The following is a 22807-nucleotide window of genomic DNA, read 5'->3' on the forward strand; positions in this document are numbered from 1 at the left end:
TCTTCAATTACCATAAAATGAAGCAATGGGAAAATAAAGGCTGAAGCTCTTGCAGTTCTTTTGGCAAAAAGCAACAAAATTTCAATTTAGGATAAATAAGACTACAAAAATGCAATTCTGGGGCTTTGTATAATAGTGGCAACATGTAGAACCAGCTCTCTGCAATACTATGATATTCTCATTTATGTACTCTGAACATGATATTCTTAAAACCTGTGTTGTATGGATAGAAGTTCCTTACTGAAAATGCTGAACTTTATTAATATTTACCCTTCGCATCTTTGTCCCTTCCACCCAAGGTAAATGGGAGATCTTCTGCTGAGAACCAGTTGTGGCTGTAACTGTCATTTTGATTTGCAAGTCGCCAGCCAATGTTTTCTGAACCATTAGGTGCTGGGACTCCAGAGGAGAAGGTATTCTGCACAGAAGCACAAAAATGTGAAAGGAAAACTTGATTTGAGACATAGGTTAAAACTACCTTGCACACCAATAAAACAGATTTGTAATTTACATTAACGTACAATACCAGAACATTTTGGCCCAGATGTTCAGATTTCACAATAGGTCTTAATGTTATGGAGTAATTTGGATATTAGCTTTTGATGGCCAGCATGTACATTTAAACCCAGAAGTGGATTTCAGAGGTAATTGTTGCCAGCTCATCATATAAACTTGTATTTCAATTCTTAGATTATAGAGCAATTTTTTGTGAGGGAATATAATCCAGAAATATGCCTATTTTCACAGACTTCAATTTCACCAAGTTTTAAATGACATAAAAAAATCAAATTGTTTTTATCTTAAGTTAACGATCTGGAGATGTATGATGCCTCAAAACCTCCAGTTGTTTCCAACAGCTGAGAGAATCTTCAACTAATCAAGTAGCTCATCTTAAAATTCTTATTTTCTGAGTTTAAATTACTTCATGTGTTAGTTGAACTTTTGTTGTAAATGATATAGCAGGTTATCTTACTGTGCAGACAGTAAAGGTAGGGCAAAAAGAACACCTTTGCAGCTTCATGAAAGAAACAATATCAATAAACAATGAATTAAATTCTGATATCTATTATTCTTTAGGTTCAATACATATAAATCTCAGCCATACACAATAATGTATGATAACAAATACCTACTGCACATACGTGATAATCTTTGCTTTTATAATCATGTTTGAATAGCTAAGTTAGTGTGAAACTGGATTAAAAGTCCCAAAAATGTCCATTAAGCAATCAGTTTTAAAGTCAGAAACATGGACCTCAAAACAGCACACCAAAACAGAGCATTTGTAGGCAAGAGAAACACAAGTTTGTGTGAAGAATTGTCTAACATGGAAGGAGGGGTGATTAGCAAGGAAAATAAAATAAAAAAAAACTACAAGCTGTTCCATTTTGCTGCTATAATCAAGCAAAATAAACCAATTGCTAGACAATGCTATAAAACTGCAGAGAAGCACTTTTTGCAATTTGACTGACTTATTTCTACTCTTCAATGATTAGTGAAAATGGCATTTATAATTGGATCTAATGAGGCTCAATATTTAACCCACAACTTTCACCAAAGCAATTTTTAATAAAGCCTTAAAATAATAACAGTAATCTAAGCTATTATTAGAAACATGCATCATAATGCATATTGTGGTGTCTACCATCTACAAAAGATATTAAGTGGGATCTATGTAATACTTCCTTCTCAAGGTATTAATTTTTAACCTGCTGGACCACACCAGTTACTTCCCATATCATTCAGCCACTGGACTAGTAAAAATTCCATATACCTAAAAAAAAAATGAAAAGCTCAATAACCAGATGGAAGGAAGAACAAAGTAGGAGTAAGGAGGAAGACATGAAGGAGTTGATTAAATTGGGTTGCCCTGGAATGTGCTGCTTTTGAATTTAATGCCTACTTGGTGATTCAATAATTCCAAGAGGTTTAACCAATACATCTCAATGAAATGCAGACAAAGTTTAGAAGGGAGTGAAAAACTGCAGATTCTGGAAATTCAAAGCAAAATTAGAAAATGCTAGAAGCACTCAGCACAGAGTGGACATTTCAAGTTGAAGACCTTTCATCAGAATTAGAAAAGTGAGAAAACAAGCATGTTTTAAGTTGCTGTGGGGGAGGGGGGGGGAAGGATGCAGAGAACAAGAGGGAATGTCTGTGATAGGATGCAGACTGAAATTGTCAGTATTATATCTCTACCTACTCCTCCCCTTCTCACAGCAGGGTCCCGTGCAATCACGTGAGATACAACGTCTTCCCTTGAACTTCAAATTTAGTGTATGGCATTCAGTGCTCACAATGTCATCTCCTCTACGTTGGAGAAATCAAATATAGATCAGAGACCATTTTGCAGAACATCCCCAATCAGTCCACTAGAGAGACCCTTGGCTGTCCCTGTCACTGCAATTCTCCATCCTCTTCCCACCATCTGTTGGCCTCTACCTTGCTCCAACAATAAGCTTGAGGAACAGCATCTCATCTCATGTCTGGACATATTGTAACCCTCAAGACACAACAGTGAATTTAATAATTTTAGGTTAACACCCCCCCAGATGTGGCCATATTCTTGTTTCAATTTGTTTTACATTTTTTCTTCTGCCTCTAACTGATATTTTTTCATAATTATTTCCACATCAACTTTGATCCAAAATCCTTTTCTCTCCCCACGGATGCTGCTTGAGCTGTCGAGTACTTCCAATATTTTTTTTATTTTTGAACTAAATACAATGGATACCAAATGCAGTTCTAAAGTACTGGAGAAAAAAAAATAGCAAAAAGAGCACCTAAGCTACATATTGACAACGCAGTAAAAAGATCTGAAAAATTGTGGAAAATGGCAGACATCAAAAATTCAAAGTGCAGCAATGTCAAGTTTGGGTGTGTTACCAATTGTCACTTCCAAGTGAAGAAGAATATTTAAATACAAATACATTTCAAATTTTAAACCATTATTGCAAATGTCAACTTACTGCGTCTTTGCTTTTTCCAAGGCTAAATCTCAAACGCAAGGACTTGCGGACTATTTCTTTGCGATTAAGTTTAGGAGAAAAGCAACTAACTTTTCCAGATTCCAACCTGGAAGACAAATAATTTCTAAATATTTCAAGTGTTCACAGAACTTGGATGACTCTGGAAATAATTGTTATTTTTAAAATGACAAGAGCATTTGTCTCCCTCTCCTTGCCAAATTTTCCTTCTCTCAAAGTTGCATACCATATTTCTGGGTCAGAACCTGGCTTAGGATATGCATCAGAGCAAAGGCAGTCTTTGGCACACTATTCACAGTTCCAGCAGGGTCAGTTATTAGAACCAGAAATGCGGCATGATTTATCCGCTTGAAACCGATGAAGTGCCCATTGCTAATTTTTAAAGTGAGCAAACAATTTTGGAAACTTCTTGGTTGGTATAGCTACAACATCTGTGCACCCGCTAGAAACCTCATTGGGGTAAGGTAATATTTGAAGGCATCCATTAAGGCAAAGCAATATCCTTTAAGGTGCCCACATGCAACATATTAACAGATCCTAATAAACATAGTACAATAAAAAATAAATCATTGCCATGTCAAAATGTTTCAACTGTACTGGAGATTATTTTTCGAGGACTCAAGAATAGCAGCACCAAGACAAATTGTGCCAGTATTCATTAGTTATAATAATTATTAGATTTCATGCAATTTTGAATTCTTTAATGAAAAGGGAAAAGGCATCCACAGCCATTTTCAAAAAGCATAAGATTAAACTATAATTTGTCCTTAAACTAGGGGTCTATTAACAAAGGCACAACACCTTGCCTTTTGAGTCTTAAAAATGTCTCAAGGTATATAACAAACTGGCACAAAGAAAACAGCCACAAAACTGGCCAGAAAGAGAGAATAGGAGCAGTGAAGCTTAGCCATAGATGGGGCCCTGGAGAAAAATAGAGATGAGATTTAGAGGTGATTCCATTCGGTAATTTATAGGTAATTTGAAAACTTTACCACTAATAGGACAGCAAAACAAGAGTAGCATTACAAAAGGATACACGAGTATAGAGTATTCACAGAAAGTGGGTGGAGATAAAGAAAATACAGGGGCGCCTCGTGTTACAAATTATCTGACTTGGGAAATACAACTTTACGAAACTTCTCCCATACATTTTTTTAAAGCAACAATAAATATGAAACAAAGTATGTTTATCTATTGACTTGTGAAAACATTTTTAAAAGAATAGTAATGATTTTTTTTGCTATATTGTTTTGCTTTGTAATCTTATTGTTTACTTCTTGCTATGCGTGGATCTGTGCTCCTGAGCAGATGAAAGCACCAGCTTCTCGATATAAAAATTAAATTGGTGATTATTCACTCCTCATTAGAGGTAGGAGCAAGAGTTGTCTGATTCAGCTCCATAGCTCTCTAGGTTACAGAATTCTAAAGACTCATTATCCTCGGGGAAGAAATTCAACCTCCTTTCTTCTTAAATTAATAGCCCCTTCTGCTGAAACCGTGCATCTTGGTTCTGAATTACCCCATGAGGAAAAATATTCTCTCAGCATTTACTTTCAGGAAGCCTTGCCAGACCTGGCAATAAAATCTTTTTCTCCAACTCCAAAAGGTATTGACCCAGCATGCGCACCCTTTCCTCATTAGTGAACACCTTTATTCCAACAAATTTACAATTTTTTTTCTGAACTGTCTCCATGTGTATTCCCTGCTTCAATAAGGAAACCAAAACCACACAATGTTTTAGGTGCCTTGCCAATGTCTGTACAATTAAAGCAAGGCTTCCCCACTTTTATACTCTACCCCTTTGCATTTTAGGTCACATCATCAAATACATACAAAACAAACCTATGAATAAATTTACTAAACCTCAGGAATATTAAGTAAATGAGACTGTTTCAAGTACTTGACAAATACCTTTCCACTCTTTTGTTTTCTAGTCTTTTACTTTTTCGCTGCTGAGTTGATGCAGTTGACTGAACTGTAGCACTTCCAGTAGATAGCAACAGAGGACCTTGCAATGATTCCAGCGACACTTGTGGGCTACCTTCAACAAAAACACATTGTGTCTCGTCACAAACTAAGCAAAAGTATGTCATCGTAGATTTATTCTAACTAATCTCTGTGAAGTGTTATTGAGTTCATTACAAAAATATTTGATCATCACAAAATGAAAGAAGACATTAAATGCCTATAACAAAAGCAGATCAGGTTGATGGACAGATTGAGTGTGTGAGGTGAATGAGCTTGCCAATCTAGTGGGCGGTTTGTCCTCAAAATGGTGTGAAGCTTTGAATATCATTGGACTTGCTGTCATCTCAGCAAATGAAGAGTATTCCATTACACTGACATCTACCCTGTAGATGGGTGGAAAGACACTGAATGTTAGGGAGCATGTCACTTTTCTCAGGATACCCAGCCTTTAACAAATTAAGAGACACGGCAAAAATATTACCAACAAAATTTGACAACAAACCATACAAGGAAATAATGGGACAAAAGCTTGGTCAAAGTAGTAGGAATTAAGTAGGGCCTCTGGCATGGTTTAAGGAGGGAACCACAGAGTCTGGGGAAGACCATTGGTAGAGAAATGGAAATTGGCTGGACAACAGGACAGAAGCAAAGGATGACAATATTTCCTACTAATCCTTTGAAATAACATTATAATTTATATTATACTCTCTACAACATTTTATTTTAATAAAATGCAAGGCACTAAATGTACAATTATTTTAGAAGTAGACTTGCAAACTCCATTCATACCATCATTTTTCCTGATCCCAACCGACGATGGTGTACAATTCTGGCTAAGAAAGCCACTGGGTAATAGTTCCAAAGCTATATTGTGTCTGAGTGATCGCCTGTGAAGAGGAAGTAATTTTCACTTCATGAATTTTAAAAATGTCTCTTCAGCTTCATAAATCAAAATAAAATATTGAAACACTGACAATAAACAAACAAAATTGTCATTGAGATGGGTATGCTAATTGCAAAATTAGTTTCTATATTCTTAGAGATATGAAGTATGTTGGCCTTAAGCTCTGACTCAGAAAGTTGAAGAATTCCTAATTTTATTTGTGTGGGATGGGGTGGGACAAGAGTCAGATGGGTAGAGTACTACCGCAAGGTTATCAACATGGTGGAAAATGGCAGTCTCCTTTAATTCATATAATTCAACAGGATGCAGGGCTGCTTTCATGATGGAAGATACAATTTTATCTGACCAATTTCACAAGATCTTGGAAAGATCAAACCAGAGCCTAAGTATTACACTCAAAAATTTTTCTATTAAAATTAACGTGCATGAGATTCAAAAATCAGGGTACGGTTTATAAACATTTAAAAAGTGATAAAATTTTGACTCACAATTTCAGATCTCCAAACCAATTTCAAATTTACTGATGATTATTTTTGGACTGATATTGATACACAGGCAAAACAACCTGAAGACAATTGATTTATCCAATAAAATTTGCCAAAGAGAGCATTCCATGAATGTTAATGTCTGATAACCCCTTTTCAGAAAGCAAAGCGTGAATACTGTTTATAATCAAACAATACGATAATTCTAAATAAATGCATACTAAACAAAACAGATTTAAAATGAACTACTTGACACATTCTATAGAACTCCGTTCCAAAGCATAAAAATAAAGTTTGAAGAAAAAGCAGCATATTTTACATTACTAATCACTTGTCAAAATCCTAAGGCACCACACCATAGAAAAAAGTGTTATAGCACTGGTGAGGGTGCTGAAGAGATTCACCAGGATGTTGCTTGTGATGTACTGTGGCAATTATGAGGAGAGACTGGAGAGGCTAGGTCTGTTTTCCCTGGACAGAAGAGGTTAAGAGGGAACATGGTTGAGATATATAAAATTGAGGGGTGTAGATCAGGTAGACTGCAGGAAACGTTTCCCCTTATCAGAGGTAAATAAAACTAGAGGACGTAGAATTAGGATAAGGGGTAAGAGAGATGGAAGAGATCTGAGGGGGACCTTTTTGCTCAGAGTGCTGAGTACCTAGAATGCACTGCTGGAGAGGGTGGTGGAAGCAGAGTCACTGACAACATTTAAGAAGCGTCTTGAAAGCACTTAAATCACCTAGGCATAGAAGGCTACAGGACATGTGCTGGAAGATGGGATTAACGTGATAAATGCCGACTGGTTGGCCTGGAAGTGGTGGGCCAAATTGCCCTTTTCCATTCTGTTTAACCCTATATTACCTTTGTGTGTGCCAACTTGTTGCATCATTAAATATAATATTTTCCTATGTTAACCTCTGCAGTCAACAGAAATCCTTATCCAGACCTCCGTGGAAAATAAGAAATAATTTATCCTAAATCTAATCTGTAACATTTTCTTTTGCCCTTTTACATTCAAAATGCACCAAATGATGCCAATTATCTTACGTACAGTTGTAATGTGCACATATCTCAGCAAAATCTGGTAATACTTAGTAATATTTGAGATCCATGATTTAATTAGTTTGCACTGGAGTTGAAATAGACATTCAGCAGGAGCTATGTTTTGTTTTCTGAGCACAGCCTCTTAAACACTAAACCAAATTAGAATTCAGATTTGATCTGAAGTCACAAGGATGACACCAATCTTTGACAGCTGCCACACTTTCAGCATTTAAATCTTAAATATCTGATTTTAGATTAATTTTGAAATTTTTGAAAGATACCTGAAGTACAGATCCGTAGTTCTAAATTACAAAAAGCATCCATTCCTACAGCTCTCACTATTTTTTATCAGTTTCCAAATCATATTTCTTTCAGTATGAAAACACCTTGATTTGGAATCCCTCCCTCCTCAATTCAACAGCATATTATAGGGAAAAATGTACCTTTTTTTGTTTGAAAATCCAAGGCTTTGTGAAGAATCTACCAGTAGTTTCCGTTTCCATGTTGGAGTTTTAATTACTGGAGTTCCTGAAGAGGTTTCTAATCAAGTTTATAAAAAAAATTACTGTTTATTTGATATTTAAAAACACCAACTTTTCAAAATATTGAAGTTTAAAGCTCTGGTGTTGTATTTTATCAGATGATACATGATACAAAGGCAAGATGTTGTTCCATACATTTATTTGAAGTACCATATTATATTACAATGAAAAAAGTTCCTGAAAATATTGGGCAGATCTCATTTTAAATGAAGACTGGCCAAGTTAATGTTCCCTCAGATATGGGACAATATGTCATCTGGATGCTTCATATAATATGATTTGCAACTTTGTTTTTTTGTGTGCTCCAGTGGTACAATTCTTGGACACCTCATTGATTTCATTAGTTATGTGAGGTACATTCAGGTACATATAAACATCAATATAAAAAATAAAAAGGTTTAGAGATGGGAGGAAAAGAGTGCATTGAGTATAAAAACGTACTCCTCCAAACTTTCCTTATCATTTTGATACACCATTTATAATGCTTTTGGGTTTTCACTCTGAATATTTTATTTCACTTCAGTAAGACCAACCCTTCCCACCAGCGACTCATACTCTTGAAGCACCCAAGGATACCTTTAACTGCTCAACATGTGATTTTAAAGAGACTTGGGATTTGATGGTTGCTGTACACAATGTTGCTGTCTTAACTCTAATCTATAAATCATAATACAGGTTTATTGAATAATTGAGTGGTTAAAGAACCATCAAATCAATATAAACAATACATTTACAATCATTGGAAACCACCATACTTCCATACTGTCTGCCACTGTTCATCTGCTGTCTGTCTCTTGGCTTTCTAGTCCACTTTAGACAATGCCATCTTCATACCATTATAACTGCTCTTATCTAAGTTGAAGACAATGGATTTGGTCCTGTGGTGCTCACCCACAAACTGCATCTGGAATCCAATCATATTGTGCTCACTACCTCCTAAGGGATCTTTAATCATAAGATCCCTGATTAATCCTTCCTCATACTCATGATCAGATCTAAAATAGTCTGTTCCTGGGTAGATTCCATACATACTGTTCTAAGGAATAATGCCTGATGCACTCCACAAATTCTTCTCTTATATACTTGCCAGTTTGGTCCTTCCAATCATTATGTAGATTAAAATCTCCCATGACAATTGCAGTTCTCTTCAAACATACTCCAGGTATTTCACCATTTATGCTCCGCTCAATCGAGGTAAGATTTGGGGGCCTCTAGACTACTCCCACTCATGTCTTCTTTGCCCTGCTATTGAAGATTTCAACCCAAACCAATTTTATATTATTATCATAGACATTATACATGGTCTCTCAGGTCACTTTGGACATTACCAGATTTAGGAAATACACCATTCTATCCTTTATGCCATGTAGACGACTCCATATTTGTCTGAATTGAAATTCATCAGTCACATTTTTGCCCACTCAATAAATTTACAAAATAAAAATAGAAAATATTGGAACAATTCAGCCAGGTCAGGCAATCAATTAATACCTATTTGTAATTGTATCCTTTCAATGATTCTACTAACAAAATCACTAATCTCCATTTCATTGCCAAACTTCACACAACATAATAATTCAATAGATTCACTATTGCCTTATTTTCATTAACATCGTCACTGTTTGACTATTTTTAAGGGGTCCATATTGTTCTGGTTGTCCCTTACCTCTATAGTCATCCATGGCTGTCTTTTTGGGAAGTAGAGTTTTTATTTAATTGGGATCTAAACTGGCTCACATTATATTTGAACATATGCACTGATTTTCTACTGTTTCACCCATCCAGTTTTTATCTAGTTGGACAATTTGTCTCATCATGTTGAAGTCAGCTGTACCCAAATCTGGATCTAAATCCAAGCCTAAAAACCATCAAACATTTCATTGAACTCAACCATACAATGACTGCTAAAATAAATATTGATGCATAGTCAGGCCGTTAATTAAATCTGGCTTATTACTCATCGTCTAAGTATAGTACGACTCCTTTGCTGGTTGTTTCTAGGACATATTTTCAGAATCACAGAATGTCTGTAGCATGGAAGGAGGTTACCGAACTGTTGAGTCTGACTTGTTCTACATAAGAGCTATCCAGCTGGTCTCATTCCCCTCATCCTCTCCTGATAGCTCTTTATCGACTCCCTTTGGGATGCTAAAATTGAATCTGCCTCCACTACCCTGGCAACGTGTTCCAAACTTTATTCACCTGCTGTGTAAAAGAGGTTATTTCTCATGTTAGTTTTGGTTCTTTTACCAATCAATCTCATACAGTGTCCTCCGTTTCCTGCCCCTCTGCCATTGGAACAGTTGCTCTCCATCTTTTCCATATATATCATGATTTTAAATACCTCCATCAGATTCCCTCACAATCTCTCTTACTTCAAGAACAGTTTTTCTAATCCATCCACATAACTAAGAGTCCCTCATCCCTGGGATCATTTCAGTAAGGGCCTTCTGCACATTCTCCAAAGCCTTCACATTTTTCCTCAAGTGTGGTGCCCAGCAAAGGTTCATCATAGCTTCCTTACTCTTGCACTCTAGGCATCTAAAGTCCAGGATCCCATATGCTTTTTAAATCAAATTTTCCAACCTGCTCTGTGACTTCCAACAAAATGTGCACACCTACCTGCAGATCTCTTTGTTTTTGTATCCCTTTTAGAAGTTTATATTGCTGCTTCTTATTCTTTCTATGTAACTGTAACACTGACATCTCAGTATTAAATCTGCCACTTATCTGCCTATTCTGGAGCCTATCTATATCTACTTTAAAGGAGATATAGCGACCAGAAGAACAGTACTTCGTATTCCACCTGGATAGCCCACAACCCAATGGCATGAACACTGAATTTTCCAATTTCAAGTAATCCTCACCATCTGTGTTCATTTCTCTCCTAATCGACCCAGGTTCTCTCAGCCCTGCCATTTTTCCAACCCCCACCCCCCATTACCCAGTTTATTTTCCCTCCCCCACCTGGTTCCATCTGCCTATCACCCCCACAGTTAACCCACTGGACCTGCTATCCCCTCCACCACTGGTTCTATCTTACCTTCATCCCTTCCTTATCTGGTTCCATTTATCATCTTCCCTGCTTAGCAGATTCCAGAATCTGCAGTCCTTTGCTGTCCCCACATCACCTTCCAGCCTCTGACTCGACCTCCACCCTCTTCTTCCCCTAAATAGCTCCATCAGACCATCAGCCCCCTCATAACCTGGATCTACCCATCACTTGCCAGCTCTTGTCTCACTCCTCCCCCCTCATCTATTTATACTGGCTCTCTCCCCACTATACTCTCAGTCCTGATGCAGGGTTTTGACCCAAAAGATTGACTCTGCTCCACAGATGCTGTTTGACCTGCTGAGTTCCTCCAGCACTTTGCTTTTTGCTATAGCTCCTTTATATATTATTCACACAGTTCATTATGCCTCTAGGTTTTGTTGCTAAAGACAGTCTTGAACAGATAAAAAAAACTGAAGCAACTTAACTTACAAATTTTAAACCTGCCATTACAACCACTCTGTCTATGCTAGGTGTTCATCCAATTAATGCACACGATTTGGATAGAGCTACTTTTTGGATCCATCCTATGAAGCCAGCGAAGTAATAGAAAATGAAAGACAGATTCACAATAAATTTCAAAGGTTATATTGCAGGGAAATGAAAAGTTGTTGCTGGAGATAATTTAGCTTTTAGCTTTGTAAGAAGGTACAAGTGAGGGTAGCCCTACTGAATAACAGAATGATTGCTATAAACTATGTAGTAAACATGGACATAAAATATCACAGCTGTGCTCGCACAAGAGTATGCCATCAGATTGGGATGTTTTGTTGCTGTGGCAAATACAAAAATTCAGTTGTAGATCTGCCAAAAATGTAACAGTGGGAAAACTGGACAGTTATTAAAGCAGACAACAGGTCTGAAGTTTTGAGATGAGAGTGACTCCAGAGTGTAGTCGTTTGTGTAGTCAAAGGGGTGACGGATTTGAGTTTGATGTGATGATGGTGATCTTGAATGGAGGAGTACCGGTACCTTAAGACAGCATTATACAGCATGGAAACAGGCCCTTTGGCCCAAATCGTCCATGCTGACTAAGACTTCTATCTGAGCCAGTCCCACTTGACTGCACTTGGCCTATCCCTCTTGGCCTTTTGTATCCATGTACCCATCCAAATGTCTTTTAAACATTGTAATTGTACCTTCCTCAATAACTTCCTCCAGCAGCTCGTTCTATATACCCACCATCCTCCACGTGAAAACGTTTCCCCTCAGCCCTTTTAAATCCCTCACCTTAAATTTATGTCCTCTAGTCTTAGACTCCCCTACCCTGGGAAAAAGACTGTGACCATCCACTTTATCTATGCCCCTCATCAATTTATATACCCAAGGTCACTCTTCAGCCTCCTATGCTCCAGGGAAAAAAAAAGTCCCAGCCCATACAGTCTCTCCTTGTAACTCAAGTCCTCCAGTCCCAGTAAGAGCCATCACCAGCCTGCATGTGATGGGACCAGGGAAGAACAGTAGTTATGTTTACTAGGAACATGGTCAAGAAGATCAGAAGTGATCTCTTGGATGCTTGGCCAAGGCACTATGGAAATAGTGGGGAGGGGGGGGGGGAACGGGCACTTTTGAGGTTGAAGTGGAAGGGGAAAGCAGTGGAGGCAGCTGAATGGATAGTTGCTATGCCTATGAAAAAGAAATCCAAGAGTTCTTCATACAGCTTAAAGTTTATTTACTACGTAGGCACCACCAGTAAGGCTGATTGACCTAGCTACCCGAAAGTAATGGGTCTGCTTCTTAAATCTTAGAGTAGCACTGGGGAAAAGCAAAACTATTTTCTTGAATGAAAAATACATTTGTACAGCTGTTAAATTATTAAAAACATAATCATGCTATCTCCCAGTTCTTCTTCCAAAAATACCTCAGTATATTTTAACCCCATTTGAATTTCACATCATTGCTACTTTGATAGCATTAGAAGTAAATCCAGCAACCATTTAAAATAATGTTTAATTATTATCCATTCAGTATTTCAGTGGATATGGCTTGGAGAGGAGATGGAACACACATTAAGGGATAGATTGAACAGACTTCTGGAATACCAATGCTGGTTAGAATGTAAAATTACTACTCTTGAATAGTTTGCTTGACCTGGAAATACAAACAACTAATTATTTTATATATATATCTGCCTTAGATTTTGTACAAATAGGTCACAATTATAGTTCTTATTCAACCTACCAGATGCATCAGGGTGAGGAGTAGCAGAAGGTGTTCTATTTGATTTAAGTTTACTTAGTGCTCCACTAACAATATCTGAAATGCAAGAGAGAGAGAAAAAAAAACTAAATTAAAATCCACATTTTTTTTACTGGTATGAATTTCGTATCATTTTGCAGTTTCTTGGTTCATACCACAAATATTCAGTTATCAATAAAATAGTTTGTACTTATCCTTATATTTAAAACATGATCAATATCTTTAGAAAGAGTCAAGGTATTTTGAAATGGTAGAAATTAAAAGAATTTGAACATCTAAGGAGAAATATATCCTAAGCAGCACTTCTGAACTTTAATTCAAGATTTCAAAATCCTTAGTAAAAGATTAAACATTTTAAGAATATATTCATATTTTTATTCAAAATTCAATACTTATCCAATTTACACTATACTAAAGGTTTCTTTGCCAGATGTGCAAACTATTGTGGGAACAAAGTTGGTCACTGGGCTTTTGCCTTGGGAAATCTTGGTTCAAATTTGGACTGACAAATGAGTTTATTGTTTGATGGCTGCAAACATTGTATACAAAGTTTGGGGGAATATCAGTCTATGCTTACTGAACAGGGTTTTAATTCCTAACCTAGCACTTAATGGTTTATGAATTTTGATCAAATATTTTTCGCTCCAGAGATTTTATTTTGGATGCCCTGGAGGATGTCTACTAATTTTTGTACCTCCTCAACCAACTTCACCTAGCTCTACACTTACTATGATTGGGTAGACTGGTTCATAGGAATATGGGAAAATATAGCAAATCTGCCAAATCAGATATCAGACAAAGAATGCAGAATCACGGAGTCATGCTGCACAGAATCAGGCCCTTTGGACCAGGATGTCCATACTGGCCATCAAGTATTTTGCCAGAGGAAGCACCTGGTTCCAATTTTCCATGAAAGTTTGAAAGCTACCGAACCCAAACTCTAATGATGACTACTGCTCAGAAATAAAAAAATGTTCATTGGACAATTGACAAGTCTGAATTTCAGCTCTCCACGGATGAGCAGAATATTAAGGGTGTAAGTACCCAAATACACAGGGCGCAATTCTGGACAATTTAATGCACTCTAAAATGTGCGAGTGCATGGTCACTATTTTTACAATACCATTAGCAAAGTATGCAGCATACCTTACCCAGTAGAGATTCCATCAAATGGATTCAAGGAAGAGCATATGTATCTTTTTAGATTATGCCAATGAACTCATTTTTTTAAAAAAGCCTATGTACTCAAACAAAGAATTACCATCTGGCATTTTTCATCACGTCTCTTTTTTTAAAATGGCCACATGAAAGACATCTGTTCTCAGTTTAGGGAAGGATCTGCTGGAGACAACTAACAATATGCCAGCCCTTTGATATTCTAGGCACCCCTGTCCAACGCTACTGATTAAGCAAGGTATTCACATGAATTGCTTTAGCCAAGAGCTACTTGTTAAGGCCAACTCATGATTCAAGGTCTTTTGTAGAAAGTCAAACAACATATCCAGCCATACATCAAAAGATATACAGAAGCTCCAGTTATCTCTATAATGCCATGAGAGTATTGCCCATTCAACACCAAAATATTATACATTTAACAACACCATAAATTAAATTTAAAAATTCAGATATTTAAAAGGTAGTCTTTCAAACATTTTTGGAAAATCCACAGATCTGAATAACCAAGCAGTAACATATTACTGTTAATGGCTTGTGGTTAGCAAATATTGGCATGTATTTGAGGTTCGCAGCAAAGGAAAGAAGCTTGTTGGTTAACCTGCTAATGACTGCACAAAAACATTGCAGATTCTTCAACTGGAGACCTGTCAAATGTCTAAGCAGGAAAATATGTGAAAGAATCCTTTGCTTAAACTACATTATATCTTTCAATTAGGTTTTTATCATGGACAGAAAGAAAGATGAACGTTGGAAAAGCCACATCTGATTCAGAGTTAAAGATCAAAAACAGAAAAAGTTAAAAAAAAACAAATGATTTAGATAAAGATTGCTTCATAATTATTACCAAGCAGTAAAATTATCAGCCCTAACTTTCTATTTATTATTTTGGAACACTTGTTCAATTCATGCTTTTTTAAATGCCTAATTCATTATCAAGGGCTATAACAGCATGGCACATGGAGGAACAGGTTATTATTAACAGAATTAAATGTGTCAAAAATAGTTCATTAAATATTGTAGGTTATTAAAGATATTAATTTTAAATAATTTATAAAATAATACAAAAACATTTAGAAAAAAAAGACTCATTATAGAAATAGAATTCTATTAACCTCCAACACTCCGACGCCTTCGTCTTTTGCACTCCTCCATTCTTGAACCATCTCCGTCTTCCAAGTTTTCTAACGAAGGTGTAGTAGACGCTACACCATCACCAAACATTGCTGGAATTTTTTCCAAGATGAACTCTGGAACACAACCTTAATGAATAGGAATGATTAGTATTGACTTTATGACAATCAAATTATTATCCAACATCAAAACACATTATGCAAATTATCATTTGCCCACATTAGCATATAAAAGACAAAAAAAAAGTGCAAGGTGTAGACCCAATTAAACCAGCATGTACTGTTGAAAGTATCCTGACTGGTTGCATCATGGTCTGGTATGGCAATAACAATGTGGAAGAACGTAAGAAACTGCAGAGAGTAGTGGACTCTGCCCAATACATCACAGGCACATCCTTCACCACCATCGGTGGCATCTACAGGAGGTGCTGCCTCAAGAAGGCAACATCCAAGGATCCCCACCATCTTTTCACAGCTACCATTGGGCAGGAGGTACAGAAGCCTGAAGTCCCACCACCAGGTTCAAGAACAGCTACTTCCCTTCAACCATTCTGTTCTTGAATCAACCTGCAAAACCCTAATCACCACTACAGTTCAGCAACACTATGGCCACTCTGACACCAGCTTAGAGTTCATTCAAATTCAGTTACAGTGAAGGTATTGGTTTATTATTGTCACTTGTACCGAGGTGCAGTGAAAAGCTTGTCTTACAAACCAATCGTACAGGTCAATTCATTACACAGTGCAGTTACATTGAGTTAGGACAGAGTGCATTGATGTAGTACAGGTAAAAACAATAACAGTACAGAGTAAAGTGTCACAGCTACAGAGAAAGTGCAGTGCAATAAGGTGCGAAGTCACAACAAGGTAGATCGTGAGGTCATAGTCCATTTCATTGTATAAGGGAACCGTTCAATAGTCTTATCACAGTGGGGTAGAAGCTATCCTTAAGTCTGGTGGTATGTGCCCTCAGGCTCCTGTATCTTCTACCCGATGGAAGAGAAGAGAGAATGTCCTGGGTAGGTGGGGTCTTTGATTATGCTGGCTGCTACACCAAGACAACGAGAGGTAAAGACAAAGTCCAAGGAGGGGAGGCTGGTGTCTGTGATGCACTGGGCTGTGTCCACAACTCTCTGCAGCTTCTTGCGGTCCTGGGCAGAGCAGTTGCCGTACCAAGCCGTGATACATCCAGATAGGATGCTTTCTATGGTGCATTGGTAAAAGTTGGTGAGAGTCAAAGGGGACAAACCAAATTTCTTTAGCCGCCTGAGGAAGTAGAGGCGCTGGTGAGTATTCTTGGCCGTGGCATCTACGTGATTCGACCAGGACAGGCTGTTGGTGATGTTCACTCCCAGGAACACAATGTATTCTCACTACAGTGGCAGGCACATAGTGTAGTGGCAGGCATGGTAGTGTCGCGGTTAGTGTAACGCTTTACAGCACCAGTGACCCGGGTTCAATTCCCACCGCTGTCTGTAAGGAGTTTGTACGTTCTCCCCGTGTCTGTGTGGGTTTCCTCCGGGTGCTCCAGTTTCCTCCCACTTTCCAAAGACGTACGGGTTAGGAAGTTGTGGGCATGCTATGTTGGCGCCAGAAGCATGGCGACACTTGCGGGCTGTCCCCAGAACAGCCTATGCAAAAGATGCATTTCACGGTGTGTTTCGATGTACATGTGACTAATAAAGATATCTTATCCTATCTTAACTTGAAGCTCTCAACCCTCTTGACCTCAGCACCATTGATGTAGACAGGTGCATGTACACCGCCCCCTTTCCTGAAGTCAATGACCAGCTTTTTTATTTTGTTGACATTGAGGAAAAGGTTGTTGTCATGACACCATTCCACTAAGCTCTCTATCTCCTTCCTGTACACTGACTCATTGCTGTTTGAGATACGGCCTACAATGGTGGTACCATCTGCAAACTTGTAGATGGAGTTAGGGCAGAATCTGGCCACACAGTCATGAGGGTATAAGGAGTAGAGTAGAGGGCTGAGGATGCAGCCTTGTGGGGCACCAGTGTTGAGGATAATCGTGCCGGAGGTATTGCTGCCTATTCTCACTGATTGTGGTCTGTTTGTTAGAAAGTCAAGGATCCAGTTACAGAGGGAGGTGTTGAATCCTAGGTCTCGGAGTTTGCTGACAAGCTTGCTTGGAATTATTGTATTGAAGGCAGAGCTGTAGTCAATAAACAATAGTCTAACGTATGTGTCTTTACTGTCCAGATGCTTCAGAGCTGAGTGTAGGGCCAGGGAGATGGCATCCGCTGTAGACCTGTTTCACCGATAGGCGAATTGCAATGGGTCCAGGTTGTCTGGTAGGATGGAGTTGATGTGTGCCATGACCAACCTCTCAAAGCACTTCATCATGGTGATGTCAGAGCCACTGGTCGGTAATCATTGAGGCATGTCACCTTGCTTTTCTTTGGTACCGGGATGATAGTGGTCTTAAAACAGGAGGGAACCCGAGATTGAAGAAGGGAGAGGTTGAATATGTCCACAAATACTTCTGCCAGCTGATCAGCACGAGATCTGAGCACGCGGCCTGGGACACCATCTGGGCCAGGTGCTTTCCTCGTGTTCGCTCTCCAGAAGACTGATCTTACGTCCTCCACTGTGATCACAGGTTCAGCTGCGTTGGTGGCTGTCAGGGTGGAGGGTGACAATCCACTTCTCTTTTGTTAAAAACGCACATAGAATGCATTAAGTTCATCAGGAAGGGATGCGCTGTTGTTAACTATGCAGCCCGACTTCGTCTCATAGCCTGTTATGGCATGTAAGCCCTGCCATAACTGGCGGCTGGTCAGGGACTCTATTTTGAGTTGGTATTGCTTCTTGGCATCCCTGATAGCTTTCCGAAGATCATACCTCGATTTCTTGCACAGATCAGGATCACCAGATTTGTGTGCAGCAGTCCTCTCCTTCAGTAGGGAGTGGATCTCCCGGTTCATCCATGGTTTCCTGTTTAGGAACACCCGTATTGTCTTCTTTGGTACACAGTCCTCCACACACTTGCTGATAAAGTCCGTGATGGTGGTGGCATACTCATCAAGGCTGGAAGCTGAGTCTGATAATCTGGCAAATTTGGAACTTTGGTGGAGGTGGACTGGCAAATTTTCTGGACGATTGGATGTTATTCCTATTAATATCCCAATATACTTCTAATTTACTTTTTAAACTTTAAAAAGAAAGTGGTGTTACACAGTAGTATATTAAATTTATTACTGAATCTGGTATGCTGAGAGGGAGCGCAGGAAACATCAACCAGTGAGCCTGATGGCAAACCATTGGGATTTCTGAATAATCAGGTAGCAGATTATCAGAATTTTACTGTATATTGCTCAAAAGCACAATAGATTTTGCTCCAATTATCCAATCCAATATTTATCTCCACTTCCATTTATTTCACACACATGTACACTCTGCTAGTAGAATTCTGCATTCAATTTTATGTAAAAAAAAAGGCAGCTCTATTTACCATTGCCTTCCTAAGTTTGAGATTTACATCCATTTTCCCAATCAGTCATCCAAATGCTTTTTAATATCAAATCACTAATCCTAGATATTGTGACATGCTTCTGTTCCTTCAGCAGCAGCAGGTGTTCTAACATTAACCTAGTTTTAATGAGTGGACAGTGAGGGCCAAAGTTCTCCCATTTATCTAGAAAGAAATGGCAAGCCAATATTTCAGATCAAAATTCTGGTCCACTAAATTAGCCAAATCCTCCATTTCCACTAGTGAATGCTTAGGTACTGAGCATTCGCATACAAAGTTTGAAAAATAATATATTTGAAGTCAAAACAGAAAATACTTGAAATACCATTAGTGGAGAAAGACAAAATTCAATGTGAAATGTTAACTGCTTTTCTCTCCACAGATGGTATTACCAGCACTGTTTTTAGTTCAAATTACAACATCTGCAGTACTTTGCTTTAGGACTAAAATCACGTTTTAGCTCCCATCAGTCCCTGATACCAAATAGACGCAAAACTATCTCATTTGCTTATACTTGCCCATTTCTTTGGGAGTTCTTGGTGATTTTATTTATTACTAAAATGGGCCAGATATTGCTGAAGAAAACAAGTCTGTGAACGATGATGCCGAATTCAATGCACAAGTCAGCCAGAAATTCAATTGGCACAAGTTGGTGGCAAATTTGTGCCATATTGCAGTTAGATTCACAAAAATGTCATTTCACGCTTATAATTTCCACAGTGATTGCCCTGGATCTGCCTTACAAATTTAATCAATTCTGCTATTTACAGTGCAAATACTTCTAAAACAGGATAATGCCTAATGACAGCTCATCAATCTCTATAGCCCAAAAAGTAAACAATAAGTGCAAAGTATCAGTCATTCAAGTTGTGAATTTTTTTAGATTTTAAAAATGTCATATTTTTGATATTTCTTACTTTTTCTATCACTTTTCCCTGTTTTCTGCATTTGTTAGCATTGAATTCACCTATATTAAGATGGCTGTCTTAGTTCTTGCTCTTTTTATTAATCCTTAAAACTCATTGTTTAAAGAAATACGTTGTTGGTTTCATTACTTACCAAGATCCCAATTGTTCTAAGAACCTAGTTATGCTGTTGTTAGCATTGCAACAATGTAAGCAAAAATGTTTTTAAACATAAATGTACATGAGCAAGTGTAGCAAAGTACACCACGCCCAAGAAAATATGGATCATTATCTATTAGCTTAGGTATAAACTACACTTTGAATTAATTCGCCTGTTAGTTCAAGCAGAATAACTTGAATACTCAGTATATAAAATAACAAAAAATGTAAAACTGTGTTATTACTCAAATTGCATGAAGTAAACCAGAGGTGAAAAGTGAAAATGATTAAACAAATAGATTTTAAAATGGGTTTTCTTTTTTTTGTACATGCAGCAAACTTGGAATCATTTTCCCAAGTCAAACTCACAAAACAAAATACTGGGATTTAAAGTATGACATAATACCACCATAATGATGAAGGAAATATACTACAGCATCTGTTTCAATAAGCCAAATAGTCTATGTGTGCCTAATTTTATGCTCTTTGTAAATTGATTTAAAATATATGAAAAAAATTAATGAAGGGACTTAAAATTGTCATGGAAATGCGAATTTCTGAGAATGCTGAATTAATGGAAGGCCATCCTAGAAAAGCTGAGATACTTTTCTAAAAAAGAATGGGAAATCCTGAGGAAGCCAAGTACATTTGAGTTTGATTATAAAACTAATATTATGTAAGGAAACTATTGGTTGAAGTGATATTTGGTCAAACAAGCTTTTTCTTCTTTAAGTGAAACATACAATGCAACCACAATTATTGGTATATCAAGAGCAATTTAGGATAAAGATAAATCAAGATTTTTTTCTTTAAAAATACCTCCAATGACTAGTCTAGTTGTCAATTTATTAAATAAACTGAAGTACTGATAATTGTATAACCAAAGTGAAAGTGTGAATGGATTAAAAAAAACAAAACTTCCTTTGATGAATTTTCCTCATGTACACATTTCAGTAGAAAGCAAATGATAGATATCAACGGGAAGAAATTTTGTGAATTCTTCCTATCCATTGGCAGATCTTATCAATAGATAAAGATCTTATCTTTAGGAGACAAGGATTAAAACATAAATTGTATACATGCAAATCCAGAAGAGAGATCAATTAATTCAATACACACCAGCAATTCAGCATTCCTGTGTTAATGGCTCTTGACTGGTGCTATTTATCTGCCGATCTGGCGAAGAACTAAAAATATTTATCCCAAGTGCTTTAATATTAAAGCCCAGTGTTTTGCATTTTGTGAATCACTTGACACAACTGCCAGATTTCACAATATGGAACCCATGTAACATTCAGAGAATAGATGCCAGCAGGATTCATAACATTCTTGATAAAGATACAGTATACAATCGGTTAAAAAACTACATTCTACATTTTTATTCTCTATGGAAACAGTGAACACCACGGTAGACTGCTGTTTAAATACTTGTCAGCAGCTCAGCCAGATCATCTAAAAGGTTGAAATAGCTCCAAAATTTATTTTTTAGCGTGCTTAGAAACACTTAGCCTTTTGATCCAGAACCATGAGGCTGGAAGACGTTTATAAAAACAAAAGAAATTGGCTTAAATGGGAAATTGAAAGCCAATTCGAATTTATTATAGTATATGATCTACATGGAAAAGATCACTAACATCAAGCTGGTTATGTTAATGTTTAAAATAAAACTCAATATGGATTTGTTCCCTTTAAAGTAAAACAAGCATTCCTTAGCTCCAGTTTATAAGTATCATACCAAGTTCATCAGAAAAGGAGTACTTCTATTTATCTGATCTTCTCACAAAAAACAATGCTGAACGAAATATGATTTTCAACAAATAGGACCCATTTGAAAATTAATCTTGCCATTCTACGTAGCAGAGAATGATGGACAGATCTCAAGACCAGAGTTAGAGGAGGTTTTAAGTGATGTCAACAGCCAGCTAAATCTACAATGCAGGTTATTTTCTTGTTGCTGAACATGTATAAAAATTGACCCAATTCTACAATACAAGCAGATCACATTCAATAAGCCAAGCATTATATGGATTTACAGAACAGCATTAACCCTTCCAGCACTCAAGACATTTCAAATAATGTGACTCTTATTAACCCCCAAAAAATTGTTAAACAGATATCTTTGATAGCTATAAATGGACTTTGTGACATGGAGTTTCAAGAGCCAGCAATCGTTGAGTGTCTGTTCTCAACTACACTAAGCACCACCACCAGACAGACAAGTACAAATAACATTGATTGAGTAATTCCCATGGGAAAAAAATACCAAAAAAAACACAACACAAACTACATACCAATGCCTTCAAAATTTTCAATCATTGTGTGCACTGTTGCAGCTTGAAGGTGAAGTCGCTTCTCTGCAAATGAGGTAACTTTTTCACTTCCATCTCCAGAATGGAATAGATTGGGTGCAAACACCACAGCAAGATTACTAGCATCCATTTTGTTATCTTTTGACCTAAATGAGTAGGGGGGGAAAAAAATTCAGCTCACTATATTGACCTTAATTTTTTTTAAACTCTACATATTTCTCTTTTTATTTCAGCGTTTTGGTATTTGTGCTTAATTACCTCTCCATAGCCTTAACTCCTACTTGTGAGACCAAATGTTAAGCAGTCTCATAACAGACAACACTTTGTAACCATTCACAGTAAGATAGAGAAAATCTGCCCAACTTAGAGTCTTTAAATGTGCCTTCCCTTAAATAATTGCAGTGTATGCTCTTAAATAGAAATCAAGAATTCGTGGAAAAATAGATGTCAACG

At 37.3% G+C, this 22807-nt stretch overlaps 1 protein-coding gene across 1 annotated transcript in view; it reads right to left on the reverse strand.

Annotated features, from left to right (window-relative positions):
* The window catches only part of LOC127570275 (rho GTPase-activating protein 11A-like), a 58874-nt gene that overhangs the window by 4686 nt on the left and 31381 nt on the right, over window positions 1–22807 (reverse strand). Inside the window, exons 5-12 of the mRNA XM_052015656.1 lie at window positions 22337–22500; window positions 15471–15617; window positions 13165–13239; window positions 7833–7929; window positions 5745–5842; window positions 4899–5028; window positions 2970–3075; window positions 271–418 (exon numbers count right to left, since the gene is read on the reverse strand). Of these exons, the coding sequence (XP_051871616.1) occupies window positions 271–418; window positions 2970–3075; window positions 4899–5028; window positions 5745–5842; window positions 7833–7929; window positions 13165–13239; window positions 15471–15617; window positions 22337–22500 (965 nt within the window). The remainder of the gene's footprint in view (window positions 1–270; window positions 419–2969; window positions 3076–4898; window positions 5029–5744; window positions 5843–7832; window positions 7930–13164; window positions 13240–15470; window positions 15618–22336; window positions 22501–22807) is intronic.

Source organism: Pristis pectinata, chromosome 1 (genome assembly GCF_009764475.1).
Source record: "Pristis pectinata isolate sPriPec2 chromosome 1, sPriPec2.1.pri, whole genome shotgun sequence".
In the NCBI taxonomy this organism is placed as follows: Eukaryota; Metazoa; Chordata; class Chondrichthyes; order Rhinopristiformes; family Pristidae; genus Pristis; species Pristis pectinata.